This window comes from Alligator mississippiensis, chromosome 1 (assembly GCF_030867095.1).
Source record: "Alligator mississippiensis isolate rAllMis1 chromosome 1, rAllMis1, whole genome shotgun sequence".
NCBI lineage: Eukaryota > Metazoa > Chordata > Crocodylia > Alligatoridae > Alligator > Alligator mississippiensis.
The window spans coordinates 185,730,481-185,745,842 of record NC_081824.1 but is presented as its reverse complement, the minus strand read 5'-3'; the positions used below and the strand labels follow the sequence as shown (position 1 = coordinate 185,745,842).

The 15,362-nt window shown below is 42.0% G+C and overlaps 1 protein-coding gene across 3 annotated transcripts in view; it reads right to left on the bottom strand.

The window, feature by feature from the left end:
* The window catches only part of GPATCH2 (G-patch domain containing 2), a 221,051-nt gene that overhangs the window by 163,981 nt on the left and 41,708 nt on the right, over positions 1 to 15,362 (bottom strand). For all 3 annotated transcript variants that reach the window (XM_019483166.2, XM_019483165.2, XM_014597996.3), the window contains exons 4-5: positions 7,815 to 7,997; positions 6,309 to 6,388 (exon numbers count right to left, since the gene is read on the bottom strand). In XM_019483166.2, coding sequence (XP_019338711.2) covers positions 6,309 to 6,388; positions 7,815 to 7,997 — 263 coding nt within the window. The remainder of the gene's footprint in view (positions 1 to 6,308; positions 6,389 to 7,814; positions 7,998 to 15,362) is intronic.

Below are 15,362 nucleotides of genomic sequence, written 5' to 3'. Positions count from 1 at the left end.
CCCCCCAGTCCCATCCCAATGGCCTCAGCATCCCGGCACTTAAAAAAAAAAAAAAAAAAAAAAGGAAATAAAAGCTCTACACACACCAGTCTGGAAGTGGTGATCAGGGCCTCTGGGGGCTCATGGCAAGGCCCCCCACGCAGCACAGGACAGTGGGGGGCAGCAGGGATTGCCACGCCCACTTGGCACATGCATGGCAGCTGTCACATTGCGTTGGTGCAGTGTGGCTCAGCAGGGCACCACATGCTGTCTGGGAGCTGGGGTGGGTCCAGCAGTCAGCCAGAGCACGGCACTGCTCAGCCCCAGCAGCCCAGCTCCCAGACAGTACATGGCACCCTGCCGAGCCACGCTGCACCCATGCCATGGGACAGTTGTCATGCAGTTGCCAAGCGGTGGGGGCGATCCCTGCTGCCCCCTGCTGTGTGGGAGGGGGAGGAAGGGCTCTGCTAGGAGCCCTCAGAGGCCCTGATCCCCGCGCTGCTGCAGCTGGTGAATGTGGGGTTTTTTTTTGTTTTTGTTTTTTTTTTTAAGTACCAGGAGGCTGGGGCCAGGCAGGAGATGGGGCCAGGCAGGGCAGCCATGGGAGCTTCTCCTGCAGCTCCCCCTCCCCAGGGAGAGGCAGGCACAGCTGGAGGAGCCATGGGAGACCCTGCAGCCGCTTGGCTGTGCCTGCCTCTCCCCAGCCAATCTGAATCTCAGAATCGGTGCCAAATCTCCAATTCTGATTCAGCTGAATCGAACGGGGACAGTGACTTGAATTGTCAGATCGAATCATTGTCCTCCGAATTGGCCAAATCGAATGTTTCCCTATTCACACAGGCTTAATTTCTAACCATGTTAGAAGCATTCTGTTAAATCACAAGATCTCTTCAGTAACATGATGGGGATCCTAGGGATACAGTCTGATATATCTCAACTTAGCATAGCTAACATAGTACTGTAGCCTGAAAACCTTTAGTATTAAGGAACAAGCATCATAGTGATGTCACTTGTCAACACCACCTTTGAATTGTCTTTTAATAACAGTGTTCTGGATTTATATAATAAGAACATGAAAAAACAAACTAAAAAAGAAATCCAAGTATGCCAAGTCCTATAAGATTTTATATTATAACATTGTCTAAAAAAAATCTATAGTATCAAATACTGATATGTTGTAGGAGTTATAACAAGTTACTCCCACGGCTTTAAAATTATTTATTACATACCCACTACAAATATGGCATATTTAAGTCTAATCAAAAGAATTGTTCAGGAAATTTGTAGAGATAAATAAATATATGCAATATATAAAAAGCAATCGAGACACGCAATGCCAAAGTTAAGGTTGTCTGCTCAATTTTGATTTTACCTCTTTGCATTTACATATTGTACTAAAATAATTAAATGACATGAGCATATATTTTTTTCCTGAGACCTGTGTCTCATTTGGCATATTGGTTAAACAATGCATAGCAAACAGACAGCTATTCAATGCTTACTTTTAGTCCTATCATGCATGCTCCTCTGCCTCCTTCAGTTTCTCCATCTTACCTGCCTACTTCATTAGATAGCAATCTTCATTCCATGTGTCTTGCTAATGTAAAATAATACACTATTTTGACAACAATACATGAACCAAGCGTGAGAGGGAGAGTTGGGTCATTAAAAAGGTGAATCTGTCAACAAACTGTATGGATGCTTGAACAAGTTACAAGATAAGCAAGGACAGCTTGAACTTAGTATCTCTGGCACGCTGTGGTAACTGATTATGTACAAGTTCTTATCCCACTTTCACTGGGTGGTAAAACCACCTCACCTTCAACGCAAAGTAGGAAAATGCACATGGGTATCTAGAACAGAGCAGCTGTTAGACTATAAATTCATGCCCTAGTTTACCACGGTGGGAATGTATTTTTATGCCCATACTCAAAAGCAGTATAGCAGTGACAAAGACAAAGACAACTATAGCAAAATTGTACTTAAAGTTTTTTTTAAACATAGTGTCGCAGGGCACCTCGGTACCCCTGCTCCTAGAGTGGAGAAACTGCCAGGGAGCGAGTGAGCGCACCCTGGCCTGACATAACGAGCCCAGCTGAGGCTTGCTCAGGTAATGAGCGCAGCTGCGGGTTGCCGGAGCAACCAAGGGGAACCAGCTGCCTGTAGGGGGCAGGGCCTGGCCCTTATAAAGCTCAGGGCTGAGGTCAGGCTGGCAGTTCTCTGCCAGCAGTCGGAGAGGCAGAAGCTCCCTCGGCCAAGATGTGGAAAGGAGCATGACTCGCAAGTACAGCTCATGATAGCCCTGAGAGGTTGGGCACTAGAGTTTAGCCATGCAGCTTGCATTTGTGTTACAGCCTAGGGGCTTGTGGTTTTGCTTTATGTGTGTGTTATAGCCAGGAGGCTCTAGTTTACGTTTGGCTCTGTATATTACACCCGGAGGCTTGGGTGAGGCTGTAGGGGTTGGAGGAGGCCTCAATTACTCGCACGCCAGTGCGTGAGCAGCTGGCAGTGAGAAGCGCGGCCAGTGGGTCGCGGGCGCAACCCGTAGGTTGCGGACGGGGACCTAAACCCCGGATTGCGTGTGGGGGAACATAGACCCTGAAGGCGCAGCTCGCATGCCACTGCGTGAGCAGCTGGCGGCGAGGAGCGCGGCCAATGGGTTGCGGGCGCAACCCGTAGGTTGCGGACGGGGACCGAGACCCCGGATTGCGTGTGGGGGAGCATAGCCCCCGGCCCCAGGAAAGGGGCGGTATTACTGAGTAGCCCAGTGTGGGCACGGCGAGCCCCAGAGAAGGGGGGAGCGCCATACTGAGCAGCCCTAGAGAGCGGGGCCATACTGAGTAGCCCAGTGTGGGCGCGGCGAGCCCCCAGAGAGGGGGAACGCCCTTGTACGTTATTGAGTAGCCCAGTGTGGACGCGGCGAGCCCCAGAGAGGGGGAACGCCATTGTGCTTTGTTGAGTAGCCCAGTGTGGGCGCACGGGCATAGCGAGCCCGGCCGCAGGCTAGTGCAGCAATCCCCCTCAGACCAAGGCAGGGCGCTGCGGTTGCCCCTGAGAAGACAGGGAGTAGCAGCGCAGGGAGCCAGAGTCAGGGAGGGTATCCGTGCGGTTGGCCCATAGGACCGGAGGCCCGCTAGAGAGTCCCGGAGCGGAACCACGCTGGCAGGGGAGGCCCAGAGTGGGCCAGATGAGAGTCCCAGCAAGAGGCCGGGCATGAGAGAGGGAGCCCAGGGTGGGCCACAGTAGAGAGACAGACCGGACAACGTCCTTTACATCTGCGAGGCTTGGGGCGTGGTATTAGGGGCTGGTAGGAGCCACGCATAGCCCATAAGGCTAGGGCACTTGGGTAGCGCCCATTGTACGGGGAGACCCACGAGGGGTCCAGGAGCTGACAGGCCCGAGGAAACACAAGGCAGCCTCCCTATTACATATTCCATCAAGACGTGGCGCGCGAGAATGGAGGGTGCCCTCGGGCCGGAGTAGCGTGGTGAGAGGGCCTCAAGGAGATCACAGCCCTCCGCGAGGACCCCGCCGTGACACATAGCTAAATTGTTCTATTAAAATATGCTTGACAAATAATCAGGCAAAGTATCTGCTACAATACATGGCTTGCAAAGGCAAATATGAAATAAAAACTACTGACTGACCCACAGAGCACAGCATTTGTCCCAGAGTCTCAAATTTCCTTTACTGGCAACAGAAACATGTGGAGAGGCAGATACCTGCATGAGTAGTCACTTCCCCATAGAAGCAAATGATAAGAAGTATGACAAACTGACTCGTTATCTTACAAAAAATGAAGTGAACATTTATGATAAATTTTAATTTCTTGTGTAGATGATGATTATGTATTGGAGCTAAACACTTTTGCCCCTCCAAAACAGGTTACATTTTTTCAGGATTTTACCACATTGGTCCTGATCCTGTAGGAGAATCCTTAATTTGAATGTGCAGAGCCCCACTGCGTTCAACTGAACTCTGCATGGGTGCAAAGCTCAGTGCACACTGAATAATGCTTTGTAATCTTATGCATAAGATTACAAGGCATTATTCCTTGATTACCCATAATTACTAAAATGGGTACACTATACTCTAACATTCCTTAGAAGAGAATTCAGTTTTCACAGACTTTGAAAGGGAGAAAAGGTATTACTGCTCTTGAACAGACATCACAGCCTCATCTCCGTTAAAAATGAAAGAATTAGGTCACCAGCACAATTCTGTTCAATGGGTTGAGTCCGCAGTGTTCTTCTTTGCTCAGGATATTAATCTTTCTAAAAGCATTCTTGCACTTCAGTGTAACAATCTAACAGCAGTAATTACTTCTTGTTCTGCCTTATCAGATGCACAGGTATTAAATGATTTTTTTCTTTTGCCATTGGATTGAAGTATTTAAAAGATTTTCTTTGAAAATTGCTCACTGATAACAAACAAGCTCATGTGTTCTGCCTTAAAGAGCTAAAACTTCCAAAGTGGATGCAAAGTGCATGGATGTAGAAATAAATGAACACCAAGGATGCATGCAAGTCAGGAGATTCTGTATGCTGGCAGCTCATTGTAGATCTGTCCAATATATTTTTCCTCCAAATGTGGCATTCTGTAGGTAAAATCATTTTACCATCCTTTGAAAACATGCCCTCTTAGAACATTCTATCCAGTCATAATGCTACACAATGATAAAATTATTATTTAGATAAATTATTTTCTTTAATAGATTCAGGAATGAAAATATATTGTCAACATACTAGAGGAATTTTATTTGGAAAAGAATGTTGTTGCTTAGAAGAATGCAGAAATTGTACTAGAAAAACAATATTACTCATTATGTGCACATGCATGTGCACACACAGTATCTCTCCATCAACTGAAACTTAATCACCTTTTTACAATTTAGAGGGAAATGCAGTTTTTAGGGTGGTTAAGCCATGTATCATCAATACCATGAAGCTAACCTATCAGTTGTAATAGCTCCTATAAAATACCACAGTGAGATTGCAACAAGCCTAGAAAATGGGCTACAAATCCCAGATATGCTCAAGGAAGCAGTGAACCAAAAATAAAAATAGGTAGATCTGAAACCAAGAACTAGATAGCATTCATCTAATTCATGACCAGAGTTCATAGGCCAAGGTTTTAAAGCGTCTTATTCAGCTCTGAGTGGCAATAATTGAATGGAGACTTCGATTATAAAATACCCCTCTCAAAAAAGGGTAACTTTTCAGTAGACCTATCTATGCTTTGCACATGTAATACCACTTCCACTTGCCACCATATTATTCTAATTAGTTTAAAAAAAAAAAAAAATCAACAGATCCATTAATAATGAAGAACACTATGCTGAAGGTCTATGTATTTATTATCCTGTTATATAGTAACTATCAAACAGAGAGAAGCCTTAAATAATTATAGTGAAACAAGTTCTTCTGGCTTTCTCTTTGCCTCTCATACTCCGTTTTGAAAAAGAAAGGATTAGATCCCACTTCTATTAGTAATCTGAATTTTGTGTTTTGAAAGCTGCTCTTCTCTCACTCATTCTTCTAGAAGGAGTATTCTAAAAGCTGAATTAAGAGTACAGAAGGAAAGGGGGTGATAACTGGACTTTTCTCTTTCCTTAGGAACTAAAATTGAAGAGACGTATTAGACATATTACCAATGTTTGTACTCAAAAGCTCGAAATAGTCTGAAGCAGCCAGGGGATTGTGTGATGGGTATATATGAGGAGTATCAGACCACTAACCTCATTTTAATTTATGGCAAAAAAACCCTAAAAACATGAAAACTGGAGGGTTAAAGGGACATAGAAACGTCCTGGGGGAAGGCGGGGGAAGGGGAAAGGGCAGGGGAGAGAGACTAGTACATTAATCCTGGATGCCACACAGCCTCACTAGAATACACTTAGTACCTGGTATAGTTGATTAAAATCAGTTTTGACACCTTTGGTATGAAATAAATAAAAAAGCAAAAATTATTTTTGTACATACCTGCACTGAAAAAAAATACATTCCTTTTTCTTGGAGCGCTCATAATATAAGCATAAAGGAATAATCTGTTTGAATACATATGCTATTCCATTACAATGGCATATTGTAGGAGAGGAGAGTTAGAATTAAAATATCTAAACCAAAAAGCCAAAAATTGGGTGTTAAAACTGATTTATAGTTGCATCTTATACCATAGCAGTTTGTGCCCTGTTAAGAGAATTAACCATTTCAGCAATATATAAACCTTAAAATTTCAATGAAAAGGGAATATGGAAATCTGTATTATTGTAGTTCCCCTAATTAAAAGAATAGTTCAAGTTAGTATGCAACACTAAAAATCATGCCTACCAATGCTGCCTGGTTTCCCGAAGCCTTTTTGATGTTCCTTGCTGGCATTCCACGAAGATGATTAAATCTATTCTGGAAACCTACAAATCAGAATTATATCTCTGTTTAAAAAACATTTTTATACATGCATGAACTGGATCAAGTTACCAACTTAAGAAAGACAATGGGCATCATAGGTAACTGCTTACAGACATATTCTCAGTACAGTGGTGGATCTAAAAGTGTTAATTTTATTCTCTGAATTATGAAAAGGACAGGTAGGAATAGAGAAATTATTTTGCTTCTGTTCCCAGCACTTTTAAAATAATTACAGGACCACTTTTCCACACGGGTCAGCAATCTACAGCCCACAGATCAGATCTGTGCCACAGAGCTCCTGGATCTGGCCTGTGGAACAAAAGCTTTAGTAGCACTTGGTGGCAGGTGGGCAGCAGGGAGAATTGGCAGCAGCAGACAGGTGCCTGTGCTGGCCCACCTTCAACCTGAGCCTGACAATGTAAAATGTCGCTGACCCCTGCTTTCTCCCGTTCTGGTGTCCACACTTCAAAAACAACATGGAAACACCAGAGAAAATACAAAAGTAGGCTAGAAATTATTCCAAAGGGCCGGAAAACAAGTCATGTGATGCAAGACTTTAAGTTCAATCTATTCAGCTATTAAAAAAGTTCGAGTTGACTTGAGCATAAGTTTTCCTAATGGAAAAATACCTGCTAAAGAGAGGATATTCAGTCTTGTAGAGTAGGCATGACAAAATCCAATGGCTGAAAGTTGAACTAAGGGCAAATTCAAGCTTGAAATAAGATACCTCTCATTGTTAAAGAACTGTAGCAATGTTGGAACAGATAGCAGAGAATGATAGGATCCACCCTTGTTTGGAGCCTTTTGAAGATAAGAATCAGGCATCCTTATAAAATCTATGCTGTAACTCAGTTTCTGGGGGAAAAAAAAACAAACAGTGGCTTGTGTATGCTGTAAAGCAAAAGAGATCATTGTGGTCTTTTCCGGCTAGTGTCCATGAATCAATCTACTTACACAAAATACTAAAATTATTGGAAACCTTGGGAACAAAGAAGTCCAAAGATTCTAGTTGAACATTACTGAACATTTGTATCTATTACTGAACCTACATGAATACCATTTTTGCTTCTAAAATTATTTTCTTTTTTAAGCGTTAAAGCTTTTATTACAAAATGCACAGAATTATCTTGATGTTTTATACACAAGTCTAATGAAGTCATGACAACTCCTTGCAGAATGCAGATTTAAAGGATCAGACAACAAAGGTATCTTTCATATGACTTGACCTTTATAATCACTGTCAGGGTTTTTTGTCCCTTTTTATTGCTAGTCTTGACGATACTCTAAATTAAAAAGTGTATGAACTCTCAACCTGATGATGCCCCAAGATTAAGACTGATAACTTCACACTTTATATCTCAAATACAGGCCCACAGACATCTTTCCATTGAAACTAGGCTATTAAGTAAGCTGTAAAGTATTACTGACCTCTTCTCCCAGAATGGGACATAAGAGGAAAAGCACCAGTTAAGATACTTTCAAAGACTGGATCGGGTAATTCTTTTTCCAATTCTGCAGAGTCCTCCTGTTCCCACCAAGAACTGATTCCTGTGATTCCACATGCGCCGCCAGATTCATTTTCATGAAACCAGTCACTTTGCTCATCGTCACCTGTATAAATATAGTAAACCCCACACCAAAAAGGTGGTGGGGAGGTCCAGGTTTATTACTCGCAGAAATCACATTGCATCACAGTAACTCTTGCTTTATAGCAGTACTATAATTACTTGTATATAGCGGCTCTGTTTAGAGAATGTTTTTTAATAGCATGACAAGTACTGCCATCAATAAGAACACATAAAATGTAATGTTTTAGAACCAATTTAGAATTGTGAAAAACAATAATAAACTGGTTAATCCTCTGGTGATAATTGCAGGGAAATCCATTTAAGTTACTGCACTTTCCACATTAACAAAAAACAAGCCTTAATCTCCTGCAGGGAATTAAAAGGTATAAAGCTGTGAAACTAGTTCTTTGCAGCTGATAATGGTATATAATTAGCTTAATTTCATGATTTGTATGGCTTGTAAAAGGGGAAAACAATCATGAACAGATGTGACTAAATGAAATTAATCTGATTAAGTTCATTAAGAAATAAGTTTTGAAAAAGTTGATTTTAAATGAAAAGTGACAGTACCATGTGATATACTGAAGAATACTACATTTGCACTATGAAGCTGGTCAGCTTTAAGAACAATATTTATGGGCACAGTTTTTCAATTAAAATTAGAGACAGCCTCAATTTCAAAAGCAAGATAAAAAAAAAACCAATGAAAGTCTTGCCTTCAACTAACTTAATAGCATACAAAAATAAATACAAACGTTTAATTAAAGATGAGTACTACACCAAAAAAGCCAAACCTGTGTTTCGTATAAAGAGGTAGCAAAAGAGAAAATTAGGGAAGAAAATGGAGTACTATCTTTTTAGGAAAACAGAAGATTGAGATGATCATTCTTTCCTAAACTGCTGATTCTGCAATGACTGCTCAGTTTAGTTGGAACACTTAAATCTGACAGTATCCCTTTAAGAGGTCTCCAAATGTCCTCCTTTCATCCTTGAGTTTTAAAAGTGAGCTATCCAGATATGATGTTCCTGATATTGTATTGTCTGTGTTATATCACTGAATTTGTCTATAACTATTTTCATGTATAAAACTCTTTTGAACTTGGTGTTTCACATTTTAAAGATGCAAGACTTTGCAAAAACAGACATTACATAAATGTATGTTAAATAGGGTTCAATAAGTGAGGGCTTGAAACATTCATTTATGTTAAACTTCACTGTCACTCAGACAAGAGCAAGAGCACATCACCTGGATAACCCAAGCAGACTCTTGTGGGGGAAAAAAACAGGTATATAGCTCCAAATAAGGTACTAAATAAAAATGTATACGAGACAATTCCACAGTATTAAGCCAGCACAGTACTAGAGGGCTGAAAATATTAGATCTGGTCTGAATGACTTCAATGTTGCTAGCACATTTAAAAGAATCAAAGCCCCTCACTGGACCTTTATGGATGCATTACAGCCTTAAAAATCCTTTGTGGTCACAACTAACATCCAAACTGATACACTGTAGAACAGTGGTTCTCAACCTTTTCAGACTTAAGGCACCCTTAATAGACTCAACACATCTCTCAGAAAATGTCAACTCTTAGTTTTCACTTTTTTTTTTTTTTTTTTAACTACAGAAAAATAATAAAGCAACTCTTGTATTGTGAAGAACTCAGAAAGACCACAACAGATCAGAAGGTTTTAACACTATGAGTTCCTATTTGAAAACTCTGGGTTTATCTTGTAAATGATGTCTGAACACCTAACAGAGTTAACATTGTATGACATCCTGCAGCAATCCTGAAAGGTTCTCAAGGTACCCCAGGAAGCTATAGCACCCTGGCTGAGAATCACTATTTTAGGAAGAGGCAAGGAGAAAAGAGAAACCTGTAAATGATTAGTTATGGGGGGGGGGGGGCGGGCAACTGCAAAACTTATTTCTACTACAGTATAAATTTGTTGGGCATATTTCAGGTCATTTCCAATTCATACACTTTTCCATATTTATGCTGCTGTGACTTTTTACGAAGGCTGTCCCCTATTAATTCTATCCTTGCCAAGGTCAAGGTCAGTTTCTATCTATAAAGGCAGTCCCTGATGTTCCACAATAGAATTAGAGCAACAATAGTGGGAGAGTGCATACAAACAATTCTGCTAATCATGAATTACATTTCAATTACCTATGTTTTTCATTTAGTTATCACAAACTTTTGCCCAAGTGAAATTTACTCAACTACTAGGTCATGGAAAGTCAAATGTAGGCTGCTAGCAGGAATTTATTTATCAAGAAATGAAATTTGTGAACAGAATGAGGACCAAGTGATACTAAAACAAATTACTTGCAATTAATGGGCTTTTTTACATGTGCTGTGGAACACAGTGCCAGGAGCTTTAATTAGCGCAGCGCGCTAATTAAAAGCGCCCATGTGTCATGTGTATTAGTGTCCCTGTGCATCCCTGCACAGAAAAAATGGCGGTGGGAAGCTTTGAACAAAAGCTCACTGAACGCGTTTTATTTCAAAGCGCCATTTTTTCAGCACGGAGACACGCTGGGATGCATGATGTGGAAAGCTGCCAGAGCATGTCAATTTCTGTGCAGACTCAATTGAGTCTGCTCTGACACGCAGGCTCCACACATGTATATAGGAGCCCAATGATTCCACCATCTCAAACCCCCAGGCATCAGAATCCATTATTTTTTAAGTTCATGTCTGACAGACAGACAAGCAGATTTGCTTGTATCCAGACATGACTGAAAAAAAAATGCAACAAATTTATGAGATGGCAAAGTTGTTTATAAGTTATCTTTAGCTATCTCTTATCCAGCCACATCTGCTGTGGTCATAGCAGCTACTGTACGTTTTCATCAGGCTAACAGTAAATAGACTTACTGCTGCTGCTGTTTAGTTTAAAGAACACTTTTATTAAAGAGCTCAAAAAGAAGTTTAGCTTAATTCCCATTTTACATGGGAGGAAAACAAAAGTACCAAAAGTTTGAGTAATTTGTTCAAAGTTATATAGAAACTAAAAAAAAAAAAAATGAGCACTAAGCCAGGAGGAAGAGCTATTACAGGGTTTATTTGTCTACCTAACTCCATATCTACGGTTTTGACTCTTTAATCATAATTTCATGTAAATGAATATTTAGGTTATAATCAAAGGCAGTTCTGTTCTGTTCTTTTAAGGACCTCCTGAGCTCCTTTCCTTGAGTCCACCTGGTCTGTATGTTTTTATTCTATAAAAGCAGTTACACACATCCGCACCCCCATTCTATTTTATATATAATGACAAGGTAAAAGTAAACAGAACATTACAAATATGTTGTTTTCCTGATTCTGTTTTGAGAGAGACCAACAAGGCAACTATACGACTTTTTAAATCTTCTGAGACAAAACTGGACATCTCAATTACTAGGAAGAGAAAATACCAGCTTCAGAATCTACTATTCACACAAATGAACATAATCTGTTCATTACTGCTTATTCTCAGTAAGTTCTCAATAGCCAGTTCAAGAAGTCTTGGACAACATATTGTATTGGAAAAGACAAATTTCCCCAGAAATTTAAAGGGCTGGGGTGTATATGAACTACTGAATAACTCCAGGGTTCCTTCCACTTAATGTATATTTGATATATTACCTGAAATGCTGAAACTTTTATTTGCCAATGGAAATACTGAACACTGTGAATTCATTTTTCACTTGTCTGAAATGGTTTGGGTTAAAAAGGCTCAGACCAAGATGGGTTTCTGAAAATACTGTCACAGTATAAACTGCTTGATAAATATTCCTCTTCAATTCATTCATGTCTGACCACATACTCCAATGTTGTCTCACTTCACATAAAAAGTCTTGACTAGGGGAAGTGGAATTATCTGCTTGAAATTATGTGGTGAATAGATCTAAGTGACATTTATCAGCCGCCTCTGTCACATATTTTTAAAAATCTAAGTTTGCCATAGAGGAACTATTTGTCCTTTCTGGTCTACAACTACTCTTTGGAATCAGAGAGCTTGTATAATTAGGGCACACTTGTATTGTGGTGTGGATAAAGTGGCTGGCTAAGAAAATGAACCTGATGGACATACAATGAAGAATAAGACCCCCAGTCCAGTACTTAAGCACCTCATTGTAGACCTGCTACCACCAACTGGGGGTTTAATCAACAATACTGAACTCCAGATAAATCCAAAATGATTACCCAGGACAAGACTACTCAGTATTTTTCCCCAACTGTTGTGATCTCATTAAATCAGGCATGTTAGTGAAACTATTATTAACTATTTGGTTAAATTTTAATACAGCTGGGTTCAGTGTCACTTGGTTATTTCAATGATAAAAGTATTAAATAGTACTTTTATAATCTAACATCAGATTGAATAATAATATAATCTTGCATTTAAAATATACGCGTCTATCCATATCAATAACCTCCATTAAAACATTTGGGTCACAATGCTCTGAATAGCTTTAATCCCAAAAAGAAAATAATGTTTGAAATTTTTTACTTGGCAGCTTTTTCTAGTTGTGTGGCCAAACTTTTTCACTTCCCCGAACGGGTACTTAATTCTCTTTTTTCCTTGGCATTTTATGCTTGATTCTCACTTAGTAGTTTCTAGCTCTTCTGGAATGCTGTCCTCAGATGACTGGTGAAGTCTCCTGTATGAGTTTCTTGTGCAGATGCAAGGAGTCTTGCTGGTTTTTGCTGCACGAACACTGAACCATCTATTTGCCGATTCCAAATATAATCTCTCACAAAGTAATAGACACCTGAATCCTAGCTCATTATATACAAATACAAATCTTCCTGATCTTTACTGCTTGAGTCTGGAATCAATGGTGCAGTTTAGTCTCTCTACTAGGGGTGCACTGACAGAGATTTTGCGGGCCAATACCGATAGTCGATATTTAAGGAGGCATATAGGCTGATACTGATATGATATCCAATACAGCTGCCATCAGGTAGTAAGTCCAGTGTGGTAGAAGGGGAAGAGGGATGGGAAAGGGTGTGGGGGTGACAGATCAACACCCCCCACAGTGAGGGAGGGTGCAGAGGCAGGCGCTGCCCAGCTGGGGTGGGGAGGGAGCACGGGACTGAGGTGCAGCTTGTGGGGTGGGGGCAGCTCCCACTGCTGCAGCCCGCCCTGCACCATGCAGATCCGGGGGCACACGGCCTGCCCCACCCTGCTGGGGTGCAAGCAGCTGCAGGGTGGAGCCAGAGCTGGCGCTGTGCAGGGCTTTTCTTGCTGGGCTTGGAGCAGGCTCTAGCAGCACTGGGAGGAGGCTCCAGCTATGCCAAATTTTGCTGCAGCTCTGCTCCCAGCCCCGCACCGGCAGGCATAATAGCCCCAGCTAAACACCTCGCCTCCACACAAGTGCCGGGAAAAGCCATGGGTGTGCCAGGTGGTGGCGCAGGGCTGGGAGCAGAGCTGCAGCGAAATTTGGGGTGGCTATAGTCTCCTCCTAGCACTGCTAGAGCCTGCACCGAGCCCAGCCCCCGGCAAGAAAAGTCCTGCGCAGCATCAGCTCTGGTTCCACCCAACAGCTGCAGCCTACCCCACGCTGCATAGATCCAGGGGCACATACCCACCCTGCCCCCACCCTCCCAGGGTGCAAGCAGTGGCGGAAGCTACCCCACCCCACAAGCCACGGTTCTGTCCTGTGCCCCCCTGCCCTGGCTGCGCAGTGCCTACCCCTGCCCCCTCCCTCACCATGGGGGGGGGTGTTGATCTGCTCTCCCACACCCTTTCCCTTCCCTCCCCTTCCAATTTACCAGCTGGAGGCAGCTCTCCATGCTGCCAACTCTGCTCTGTGCTACGCTGTGGCTGCATGCAGCACGGGCATTTATCAGCCAAATTATTGGCCCCATCTGGCTGATATCTGATATAGACAATTTTCTTTTTATCAGTACTGATCTGATATTGGACCGATGTATTGGTGCACCTCTATTCTCTACTTCTACACTAGATGGGTAACTCTGACCTCCATCTTCTTATCTGAAGTTGCTGGCAAACCTTTTGCAAAAGCAAGAATTAAAATTCCTTCCCTGATAACTACAGATACAACTTAGTACACTGAACCAGAATACTATGATGTTTTATCAGTGCCATCATAGCCTTTATCTTTCAGGGGTACACTCCATAAACATTAAGAAGGGTATCATATGCTACTATCAAACATCAATTTCCAACAGGTGTTTCTTGTATTAGGCCTCAAATTAAATTTGTATGAACTCCCCAAACCTATCAGATTGAGGATTTCCCATAAAACAGTATTGCCTCTCCCTCTCTCTCCTTGCACTTTCTTATCTTACCTGTCAAGAAATTTTATGGATCTAACTTTTCTCTGTAACCATGTCCAGCCAAAAGATATGGTGGCTACCTGGCTCAATGTCTTATACTGCAGATGACCTACTCTTCCATTATCCTGAGATACAGGCAACCCCCCACTTAGCGCTCTTAACTGGTTCCTTAAAAAAAAAAAGCCAGCGTTAAATGAAACCAAGCAAAACCAACTTTCACTTTCTAAAGCCACCAAAATCACTTTCTAAAGCCACCAAAACACCAGAATCAGGGCTGCCAGGATTAGTGTCAGTTTCAGCGCTAGCTATATGATGCCCGTGAATGTTATAATGAAACTTGCTGAGTGCTAAGTGGAATCAGGTATCAATATAAAATGAGAGCTATAACAAAATAGTACTAAGCAACACAGCATTAAGCAGGGGTTGCCTGTATTCTCTGCTGTCTTCTGTAAACTTTCTATCAAGACAATCTTATTACCTGCATACACAAGTGGCAGCAATCCCCCATGGTTGAGGATGATCACTCCCATGGGTCAATTAAAGGGTTGTAGGTGAGTCCCTTGATTGTTAAGGTGGCCAATCCTAGAGCCACAGACTCTCTGGCAAACAACACAGGTGGCAATTAAAGAGAGTGTCAGACCATGGATTTCTTGGTCTTGTTTCCTTTCCTTCCATTTCTGTCATTTTTCTGCCTCCAGTGGAAGACTTTTTTCCTCAAAGTAAGATGTACCTTCTCTGACAAGGTGTTGCCATGGAGCCCTGGCCTGGGCGATTTTTTTTTTTCCCAATTTGTGGTATCAATACCACACCTTCTTAATGTTCACCTTGAGGATGCCCTTGAAGCACCTTCTCTGGCCCCTGCGTGTCCTTTGTCCTTGGCTGAATTGGGAGTACAGCAGTTGTTTCAATAAACGTACATCAGACAATGCCCTGTCTACTGAAGCGGATATTGAATAATCAACACTTCCATACTGGTGGTGTTAGGTAGGTGAGGACACTGGCATTGGTGTGATGATCCTCCCACTATATGCTAAGGATCTTCTAGAGGTAGCACTGGTGATGGTGTTCCTGGCCTTTCGAGCGATCCCTGTATGTCAGCTGAGCTTCACAGCTGTAGAGCA